Source organism: Silene latifolia, chromosome 8, assembly GCF_048544455.1.
Source record: "Silene latifolia isolate original U9 population chromosome 8, ASM4854445v1, whole genome shotgun sequence".
NCBI lineage: Eukaryota > Viridiplantae > Streptophyta > Magnoliopsida > Caryophyllales > Caryophyllaceae > Silene > Silene latifolia.
This window is the reverse complement of record NC_133533.1, coordinates 3523631-3534648: the sequence shown is the minus strand read 5'-3', so window position 1 is coordinate 3534648 and position 11018 is coordinate 3523631. Positions and strand designations below refer to the sequence as shown.

At 33.6% G+C, this 11018-nt stretch overlaps 1 protein-coding gene across 2 annotated transcripts; it reads left to right on the top strand.

Annotated features, from left to right (window-relative positions):
- Positions 1–10618, top strand: LOC141596046 (tRNA(His) guanylyltransferase 1-like). Of its 2 annotated transcripts, none has more exons than XM_074416048.1 (14): positions 1–246; positions 1347–1478; positions 1580–1624; positions 2244–2413; positions 2562–2647; positions 3657–3764; positions 4304–4560; positions 5128–5259; positions 5336–5380; positions 5505–5674; positions 5873–5958; positions 6063–6167; positions 6510–6651; positions 10196–10618. In XM_074416048.1, the coding sequence occupies exons 1-13, from the start codon at positions 143–145 to the stop codon at positions 6627–6629; spliced, it is 1560 nt and encodes a 519-aa protein (XP_074272149.1). In that variant the 5' UTR covers positions 1–142; the 3' UTR covers positions 6630–6651; positions 10196–10618. The 2 variants fall into 2 exon arrangements, with proteins under 2 accessions (XP_074272149.1, XP_074272150.1); XM_074416049.1 differs by lacking the exon at positions 1–246 and adding an exon at positions 965–1047.
- The last annotated feature ends 400 nt before the right edge of the window (positions 10619–11018 follow it).

Sequence of the window (11018 nt, the reverse complement as noted above, 5' to 3'; positions counted from 1 at the left end):
TGACTACACCATCGCCACCATTTACACTTCTCCGCTTCAACCTCCAACTGACGGCAAAATCCCCATATTCGCCGCCGCAACAATTCCCAAAAATTAGGGTTTACAGTTCGATTTTCCGGCGAAATCAATAAAGTGCTCCTCCATGGCAAACAGCAAGTATGAGTATGTCAAAGACTTTGAATTTAAGGACAAGATTATGCTTCCAAACATTATCGTTGCTCGAATTGACGGTCGTCAATTTCGCAGGTCAATTCTTTTGTACTTCATTTAATTTCTTGCTTAATTTCATCCTAATTCCGTTTTTCTCGCGATTAATCATGCAAAAATGTTGTTTTTGCGTTTTAAATTTGCTTAATTGTTGCTGTTAAGCTAATTTATGAATTTGTACTATATGAGCAATTAATTAATCACCTTTTAAGGTTCTTAATTGAGGTATAAGGATTGTGCTTAGCTCCTGAGATGTTTTTTGTAAGAAATGTGTTATATGAGCTTGAATTTATTAGGAAAGGAACAAGCTTGGACTGTTGGGAAATGTGAATTTTATGTTGCTGTGATGTCGAAAGTTCGAATCGTTTTTATGTGTGTATGTTGTATTGAGTGTAATTAAAATGGGTTGGTAGCTTCTTTAAGCAATTTAGACTACAATTTGCAGCCGTGCAGGTTGTGAACCCGGGATTGTTGGGTAGGGGGGCGAATTAGTAATACAATAAGGTAAACTAGGAAAAAATCAAAAATTTTGAATTTAAATGTTCCAAATTTTTTGTTGTTCAGGGGTGCTTGCTCCTGCTAACCCCTCGTAGTTCTGCCATTCATTTTGTGGGTGTGTTTCCTTTGTTAATTTGGTGGGGGTAAAATTGTGTTAGGATGGCACTAATTAGTTCGCATTTTTTTAATATAAGCAAAGCGGTATTTTTCTAAATGCAAGCTTTTCCGTATGAATGAGCCTTTTGCGCAGTTTCAACTTGACAAGAACCTAGCGTTTGAGTCATTGGGCGATTGAAGTTTCACCCGTCGTGGCATCTGTTTTTGTTTTGACCTTTGTATTAAGTGAGTTTCCATTCTTAAACCAATTCGTAAGAGGATAAGTTACTCCCAAATTTATAAGCATTGTTCAGAATGTTCACCTACTTCAATATTTGGATTTGGGACAACAGTTCCCACGTTAATCACAACGTTCAGTTGTGAGGACTGAGGAGTACTTGTGGAACTCAACTTAAACCGAGACATGAAGGCTCATGTCTGGTATTTTAGTGGCTAACCTAAGAGTTGTAATGACATGATTACTTTGTGGTTAGTTGTGCATTACCTTGTCTAAATCTATTTCCCACAAATACTTGATATTATAGGTTTGCGGGAGTTCATAAATTTGTCCGACCAAATGATAGAAGGGCTCTGAAGTTGATGAAGTTTTGTGCAGCTGCTGTTATGGAGAAATATCCAGACATAGTATTTTCATATGGATTTAGTGATGAATATAGGTACCTTCCATATCTGTAGTTCTCCTCGTCTCCTGTTTGTTCTGGAACTGCAAATTTTGCTTCAAATTGACATGTGGTTCATTACTGTTCTTTTTTTGCAGTTTTGTATTAAAAAAGGAGTCCAAATTTTACGAGAGGCGCGAAAGGTTAGTCATGCAAATGTCATTCTTCTACGATGATACCTCAATTCCAAATTGTGCTCTTGGTTCACAAGTTGATGTATGTAATGATTTTTTGAATTTCCAACGGAGCTAAAGACTCGCACTATTCTTTTGCTTTGGAGTATGACTCACTTAACTGTTTGCCCTTGTGGGCTGCGTTAATGGATTCGTTGGACATGGCTCTTGTTTACGTATTCTGTCATGGTTCTTGCTTACCATTTATACATTAGGCATCGCATGAGGAGCCTATTGTGTATCCATGTGGCATAGTCATATCGAATTAGGCGACCATGCTTGTTGTATTGTAAAGTAGCAAACTATTGATGCAATTCGTGAAACAATGTTTTAATTGTGGACCATCCATAAACAGTTTTTCTGTGTCTAATACTTGTGGTGGGACTGCATACATCCGACCTCCCCTTGCCTCGCCATGGACAAGAGCCTTTTAAGGCACTAGGGTAATGTTGTTGTTCTTGCCTTCTGTCAGCTAAGCTTTGTAGTATTGCTTGCTGCTGTATATGCAGTTGTTATTGCCTATGGTTTTTGTGATTGAACTTTATGTTCCCTCGAGGAGTCCTTATATACATGAAAATATGTTTTGCAGTAAGATACTCTCGTTGCTTGTATCATTCTTCACTTCCTTTTATACCTTAAAATGGAAGGAATTCTTTCCACAACAGGAGCTACTTTATTCACCTTCATTTCAAGCACAAATAATTCGTTGTCCAACAATGGATGTTTTGCAAACCTATCTTCACTGGAGACAGAATGATTGTAAGTAGCTTCCTTTATGACTTCCCAAATATTAGCTCGGTCTTTCCCGGTCCCTGAGTCGTACTTGTGTACTTGGATTTTCTCCCATTCATCTAGGAGGGAACTCATAGATGTCACACTTCTTAGAAGTGCTATTTTTTTCCCCCAGGTCACCTCAATAATTTACATGATACGTGTTTCTGGAAGCTTGTTGATAGTGGAAAGAGTGAAAGTGAAGCCCATGAATTTCTCAAGGTGTTGCTGAATATTTTTGTTCTTCATGCATTTTATCGTCATCTATAGTATTATGGCGTTCTTGTCGCTGGATGCTTTAGTATAACCTCTTACAATTACTTCTCACTAGTTGTTTATTTGAATCTGATAAATAAGCAACTAGTGGGAAACTATCCATTGATTTACTAGATGCAATTTATCGCGCTACATTCTCCTCTGCCAGTGTTTTGTACATCTTTGTCCTAATAAAAACTTGACATTTTCAAGAAATGACACCAAAGTATTCTCACTTGCGTACCCTTCCTCGCTGTTTTATTTACCAAAAAAAATAATAAAAAATGGCACTCATTTTACTCATCTTTTCATCGGATTTGTACCCACTTGCACACCCCAATATTTTTCTCCTAAGTTGTTATGTCTAAGGATATGTGAACCTTATTTAGACATAGAGAGAGTAAATGGCATCTATTCAAGAGACGTCTAATGAATGATTAACAAACCACCATTGATTAGAACTAGAGAAACCTTAAAACTAAGAAAAACCCTACAAATTGTATTGAAAACACAATACAAAGAGGGGATGAAGAATCTTGCAAAACGAGGGACTTATTATAAATCGTAGTGTCTTATATAAAACTAAATAGTGTCAAATTTTGAGGATTACCATGTATGGTAGCCCACGGCAAGGATTAATGAAGGATAAGTTTTTTTTTTTGGAGAGAAAAAGGAGGAAGAGAGCAAGGGTAGCCTTAATGTACTAAAGTAATCCTCATTTAATTATAGAATTAATACTGCATACTTATCTGATTCTCCTGAATATACAAACGTCTCAGCTTTTCCTTTGTCATCACTGTTTGATTAATTCAGTTACGAACAAGTTGCTCATTGTTATGCCTTGAGTAAGCATGAAAGTGATCATCTTTGTGTCTTTCAGTCACTTGTTTATACACTGTGCATGCTACTCTTCGCATTTATAAGCGATGTGTACTAATTGTGCATCACTTACAATCTGCCTGCGTCTGATTTATAGGGCATGCAAAAACGAGATAAGAATGAGCTTCTTTTTAAGCAATTTGGAATGAATTATAAGACTCTTCATCCTATGTTTCGACAAGGAACTTGTCTTCTTTATGCCAAGGTAAGCAATACTGAACATCTATCCCTAATGCTTAAAACGATAAACTATATTCAATGGTTTTGGTTGACTAGCGTTTGTGATTGATATGGATATAAAATTAAGCAGGTTTGTTGATCTTTAATATTTTTGGTCATACAATTGCGATAATTTAACACGGTTTATGGTTACAGTAGAGATGCTTGTCTTTTTAGCCTGAATCCCCGGTTTTTTTTTTCCATTTTCTCAAGTTGAAAATTTCAAGATTTTAACCTTTTTATCGACAGATCAAATGATCTTTGTGATTTTATTGGATGTAAATTTAACTGTATTTGATGTAAAATCACATTTCTGAAAAGTGAAAACTACAAGATATCAGAGGCACACTTCCTATTAGATAGTGCTTTCTGATGTCCTCATGGTGGAGTGTGGACAAGTACTGCATTGCTATCACTCCGTGTTAGTTAGCAATTAATGCTAATATGCAATCAGGTTTCTATACTAACGATTTCGTTGTGTGTGACTTTAATTAAATTTTGGTTCATATTTGCTTGCTGATATAGGTACAAGTTGTTTGTAAATTCGATAAAAATGGCGACCCTGTGAATAGACCACAAAGAAAAGTGGTGAAAGTTCGCTCTGAAAATATAGCTCGTAAAAGCTTTTGGGATAAGCACTTATCTCTTCTCGAGGAACTAGGCAATTTTGAAGATGAAATTCCCAAAATCAGACCAGAATATGTGGAGTCCTTTCAGTTCCAGGATAAGCTGATGTTATCCACTTGGGTAGTCATCCGAATTGATGGCTGCCATTTCCACAAGTATGTGACATTGTTATCACCGGAAATGTTAAATATAAGGAAGAAATAGGAACTTGTGTTTGTCAATTCTAAACCAATGATTTATGCATGTAAGAACGTGAGTGTATTTTACAAACTGTTGTTAACTTTTCTATGTTTGCCGAAACCCTTAGAAAGTTGATTTCTATGTACGTTTGCATGTCTTACTTCACCATTTACTTTGAGTAGCATGTCAGTGTACCGTACACACAGACATTCCGACACGACACAATTTTGCATCACATGCTTTCGTTGATGGAGACCTTTTCACTTGAATATTGGTTTGCTTCAATGGAGATGGATTTAGGTTCTAGATGTGCTTCTAAGTGATTGAATTTGAATTTGAGTTTCCTATATTTGTGCTTTAGGTCTTGGTAAAGGAAATGGATGGAGCACTGTTAAGATGTTTTTTTTATTTTTATTTCTTCAATGGAGTCAATGCATATGTTCATCTGAACAAAGATTTTTAGGTTTTGATCTGTGTTGATATACTCCCATGTGATTTCTGGAGCTAGCAAGTGAAGTAGTGGGCCTATTTGGATTTTTTAGGTTCTCTGACTGTCATGAATTTGAGAAGCCCAATGACCTAGCAGCTTTGAATCTTATGAATTCATGTGCAGCAGCTGTTGTGGAAGAGTTCCAAGACATAATATTTGGATATGGCGTCAGTGATGAGTACAGGTATTTTTCTTCGTACCTTTGCTTCTAAAATTATTTGCAACTTTTTAATGAATAACCGTTCATGATTTACTTGCAGCTTTGTGTTGAATAAAGATTCTAAATTTTGTGAACGACATGCTAGGTATCTCCTTTACCTATGCAGTTTGTGTCTTTCCTGCGAACTTGAATATCTGCTCATTATGTCTGTGCTATCTATATTGATATACTAAATTTGTGTGGGGAACAACATTGTTTTCTCTTTGCAGTGGAATAGTGTCTGTGATAGTATCATATTTTTCAGCTATGTATGTCCAAAAATGGAAAGAATACTTTCCATCAAAAGATCTAAGGAATACCCCGTCCTTTGATGGACGAGCTGTGTGCTATCCGTCATCCAAGATTCTTCGGGACTATCTCTGTTGGAGACAAGTCGATTGTGAGTTTATCTGCATTTTACTATGTACAATTCATTTTTAGAAATAGATAGCGTACATCTCATTTTTCTCTGGAACTGAAATGCTAGATTTTTCTGTAGTACTTAAGTTACATAGATATCCTGAAATAATGCTGTCTTATCCATGTAGTAATTATTTACGAAAATAAATTCTCAATTGTTGTATATTTGCATGTGTAGGCCATATTAACAATCAATACAATACCTGTTTCTGGGTGTTGGTTAAATCTGGAAAAGGAAAAAATGAAGCCCAAAAGTATTTGAAGGTACATCATCTTTGTTTTTGGAGTCAATTCTTCTGTTAATCAGCTATTGGTTTGATACGCAGTTGCCTGTAAAAGCTGAATTTGCAAATGTTCACGATTTTCAGGGAACTCAAACACAAGATAAGAATGACATCCTTTCCCACTATGGAATTGATTATAATGCACTGCCTGAAATATTTCGTCGTGGTTCATGTGTCTTCTGGGATCAGGTTTGTCCCCCCCCCCCCCCCCTTTCTTCAAATTTATTATCTTTCAATATGACATCTATGTGCGGCTGTAAAGAGAACTTTTTGTACAACGTGGATGTATTAATTATCCTTGTAGTCATGCTAGTCTTGCTTCAGACGGGATTCCGTACAGGTGTACAACATTTCAAGACTTTACCAACTTAGCTAGGACATGTGTTTCTTGTATGTGCTAAGATGCTCCTTTCTTAATTGCATAGCAATATAGCATAGTTGCATAAAGTCTTTAATGAACTGTTGGCATTATAAGAAGTGCCAACTGCCCAATGTATTCCTCCAAGTATTAATTTTGATATTTGCACACAGGAAACTACGTCGACAAGTAATGAGGGTTCAAGTAAGAGAGTTGTGATTGAACATTGTAACATAATTGATGATGATTTTTGGGAAGCACACTCATGGATCCTTAATGACAATTGCCCATAGCAATTGCAAGTTGTTTCACCAGGTATGTCCATGCAAATTTGTAGTACCGAAATTCTACGACATTCTTCATTTTTATAATTTTATGCACAACAATATTACCTCATTGCCTCGAACTTGCAACAATTGGCCTTGTATATGACTGTTGTACGCATACAGCATGGTTAAAATACCTTCTGTTAAATGAGGTGCAATACATAAAAAGAGGTTGTATGCGTACAATAGTCTTATTCGATAATGTTAAAACTTGCAAAAGGTTTGTGATACAGGGTAGTCGAGCGTGACCTGGAACCTTTATGATTTGTGATTATTGATCGTCTGACTGTTTTTGCTAGCATCATACCACTGGAAGTAAATTTTTATCTGAAAACCTCGTGATCGACACTTTGATTATGGTCTTTGGAACAATCTTGGAGAGTGGGTATAGTTTGGAACTTTGGATTTGATGTGTCCTAAAGTGCAAAATCCTTTTGGAACATGACTCATCCTCAGTTTCCAGCCCGAATTCTATGTACGACATCAAACCAAATAGAATAAAGTTAAGTATGGGATTCAAAGCAAAGTCCTTCAAGTCTTATGGCTGCTTAGAATTCTCCGTTGCAATCGTTTGAACTAAAAAGGCACCATATTTGAAAGGAATGATGCGCATATGCATGAATCATTGAATCTGAACCCATCTAGTGTGAGATATTCCAAAATCCATAATGTTTGTGCCTAGATTTTGGTCCACCCACCTTTAAAATTAGAGACCCTGACCCATGAAAAAGTGCTTTTGTATCTTTTTTCGGAAGCTATGGCTGCTTGATGTTTGAGGTAGTACGTCGTAGACTATATAATATTGCTTACTAGGTAGTATCCCGCGCTTCGCGCGGCCTGTTTTAAAATTTAATTATTATAATTGAAGAAAAATAACATAATTTATATATGACCTTTAATATTTTTACTTATAAATAAAAATAAATTATTTTTTCTCAAATTAATTTTTTTTAAGTTTATTTTCAATATTTTAAAATAAAATACATGCAATTTTAATTAAAACTAATAAGCGATAATTAATTATGCTGATCAATGTTTTATAAATTATTTTGTGACTGATCAAATATCATATTAATTAAAATAAAGTTTATTCGAATAATGCAACAATCAACATTAAGTTCTCAAATTATATCATTTCAGAATACGTTATGTTCCAAATCAATTAATATTTGTTCAAAATGATGTGAATATACTTTTATATAATTTTTAATTTTTTTTTATATATAACGTGTGATATTTATGTATCAAACATATAGAGTTCAAACTTAACTTATTCAAATGTTTTGATTGTGTTTTGCATCTGTTACTTGTGAAACATATCTATAAAAATTGCACCTTTTGTATTTTTAAATAACTATATATAAATGATGTTTAAGAGTTTACCTGTAAATAAAATAGGTTAACTTTCTCAACTAATATTTTTCGAGGTTTAACTTCAAAGTATTTAAAATATAACATATAAAATATTTTACTAAAAGTAATATTTAGCTAGTCATAATCATTATTTATACTTGACGTATACGTATTTTAATTGAAAATATTAAATAAAAATGTAACTTTTTTTCTACTTTTTCATGTCTTTTATAATAGTATATTATTTAATAATCATTACTTTGTTTTGATTATTCAAATGCATTCGCGATCACTGTGTACATACATACTCGTACACATACTCGTTATCACATTACTTAAACCTATCAAAATCTCATATGTATTCAATTTCTCGCAATATAATTTTTTTCATTCCCACATAAAAACTTATCTCTTAGTAGATTTTTTTAAGTTATGTTTTTAAGAAATACAATGACTCTTCCAAATATATTTTTCTTAGGATTTAATGGTCTAAGTTTTATAACTTTCTCAAAATGTCTTTTTACGTAAACATAAAATATTTTGAGACACTCACTTTAATCATCTCTACAAATCAAAATATTTTAATAAATATAATGAAAATTATACTCAATTTGAAGCATTTTTCGCAATAAACGTAATTATTTACATTTTAGGATTTTTATCAAAATATTTTCGTATGCTAATTAGTCAATATCCACGAATTGAATTGAGATGCATACTACTCATATGTTGCGTCACCACGGGTAATAATACTGAGTGTCAGAGTCTTAATACCGCCTTAATTAAGAAATAGTAAAAATAAAACTTTTTTCGCTATTGCACCAAACTCATGAGGAAGGAAATATAATTCACTCGCAATAAGAAAGTTTGATTCTAACACAGTACTCCGTATAGATCAATCTTATATTGAACAATCTAAACACACATTTCATAATAATCACTACTACATCGCTCTTTTATTTCAAACTAATTAGAAAAACCAAGAATAATTAATTCACTTTCAATTTTTTTCGATCAACAAAGGAAGTCGGATTTGCGGAATACAAATTGATTGTTGTGGGCGATAAAAAAGAATATGAAGTTTTTGAACTAAGCAAAGGCATCCATTCATGAATGATAATAGTGTTGGTTGACCTTAATTGAATTGCAAAATGAATGATTTTGCGTGCATTTCCAATCAATTAAAAACCAGATACAATTTTATTGTTTCCTAGAACAATATACCACGATTCTCCCGAGAAGAAAATACCAATTTGCAGCTTGAAATAATTTTAAAATAAGGAGCTTGCTTTTATCTTTGTAGTTTTAATCTACACAATCTATATGGACACATATTTTTGGTTTTGTATTCGTTTTCACAGGGTAATACAGAGTATATAACAGAGATGAAAAAGAGTTGTGAGAAACCAATATTGTTTTTACATAAAATACCACTTCGACTTGTATACATCAAGTATTTATATACGAAGTATAATTTGTTCAACGCATCCATGACAATAAAGTGTAAATGAATCAATGCAAAAAACTGAATACAAATACACTCCCTAATCCCTATATGAGTCACTTTTTCGTCAAATGGCTTGACCTTATTAATGCAAACACTTAATTATTTAATTCTATTTTGGTCAATGCTTATTTGAACTCTTAATCATCTACGAAAATCAGCACATATATGAATTCTATGCATGTACTCCGTATGACCGTATCATAATGTTATTTCCATCAAGAATTTTGACTAAAATATTCCATTCAACTTAACCAATTAACGGATGACAAATGTCGGATCCACACGTTTTCAACCCAGTTTTATATATATATATAAGATATAAACGTGATTTGTATGCATATAATCACCATTTGGTGATACGATTAATAAAATTATCTTCCTGTGATTCTGCATTGCTTTTGGTAAAAGCAAGCATCATATGTTTCCTTTCATTATTAGGCGCACAAGCGATTAAGTTATTAGGAGAAAAGCGTCAGCCACTAAATGTATTATTTTTTCATATTATGATTTGGCCGCGAAAAGAAGAGGCATCTTGGAAGATTCTGGTTTCCTTTGATCATATATATAACCTCAGCTACCACAAAGTTCCAAACCATTGAGCTCAAAACCGTCTTTCAAACTCTTTGTGACAGTCATCTAACAAACTTTTGTACATTGCCGATCAATTTTGTAGGAGCTTGATCAGAGTTCGAGAATGTCAGAGGGGAAGCGCAATGTGCCTGAGATTGGGAGATCACAGGGAAATGTCTCTGATCGTCTCATACCAAAGCGAGGGCAAGTTAAAGCCGAGATTATTAGGATTTTTGCTCGTTCTATTGCTAAAGCGAGGGCAAGTTAAAGCCGAGATTATAAGGATTTTTGCCTACTCTATTGCTTCCATTTTCTCACTTACAAATCAGCATCACTTGTTTTGAGATTATTGAAAAATGTAATTTGTCTATGGTTAGGAAATTAAACTGTGTATTATTATCTGGTAAAGTCGTGTGAGATTTGTAGTTGAGGTTGTTTTAAATTTGCAAGATACATGCATTAATTTACAAGGGATTTTGAGGTGCTTTTCTTTATTGATTATCAAATACGAGTATATTTTATTTAATTTACAGGGTAATTTATGGTTGCTATATTTATTGACGGGGCCGTATGATGTAATTTTTGCTGATTTTTTATATTATGGGATAAAATATCCATCTTTTTAATGATTTATTAAAAAATACTCTCTGGACAATAATCAATATTGTGCCGAAAAATCTTTTGAAACAGAGAACTTTATGTGATTTGATAAAAACACTCCCAGAGTTGCAGACAATCTATCTATATTATTAAAGGAAGCTTTTTTCGAGCGATTATAGAGAGTCCAGCTTTTTTGATCTACCCGAGCAATATAAAACTCTATCTCTACCAACTACTGCTATTTTATTTTATTAAATATACTACTATTAAGAATTTAAGATTAGAGATAGACTAGAAGATAAGGATTTTTTTTTAAGATACTCCAT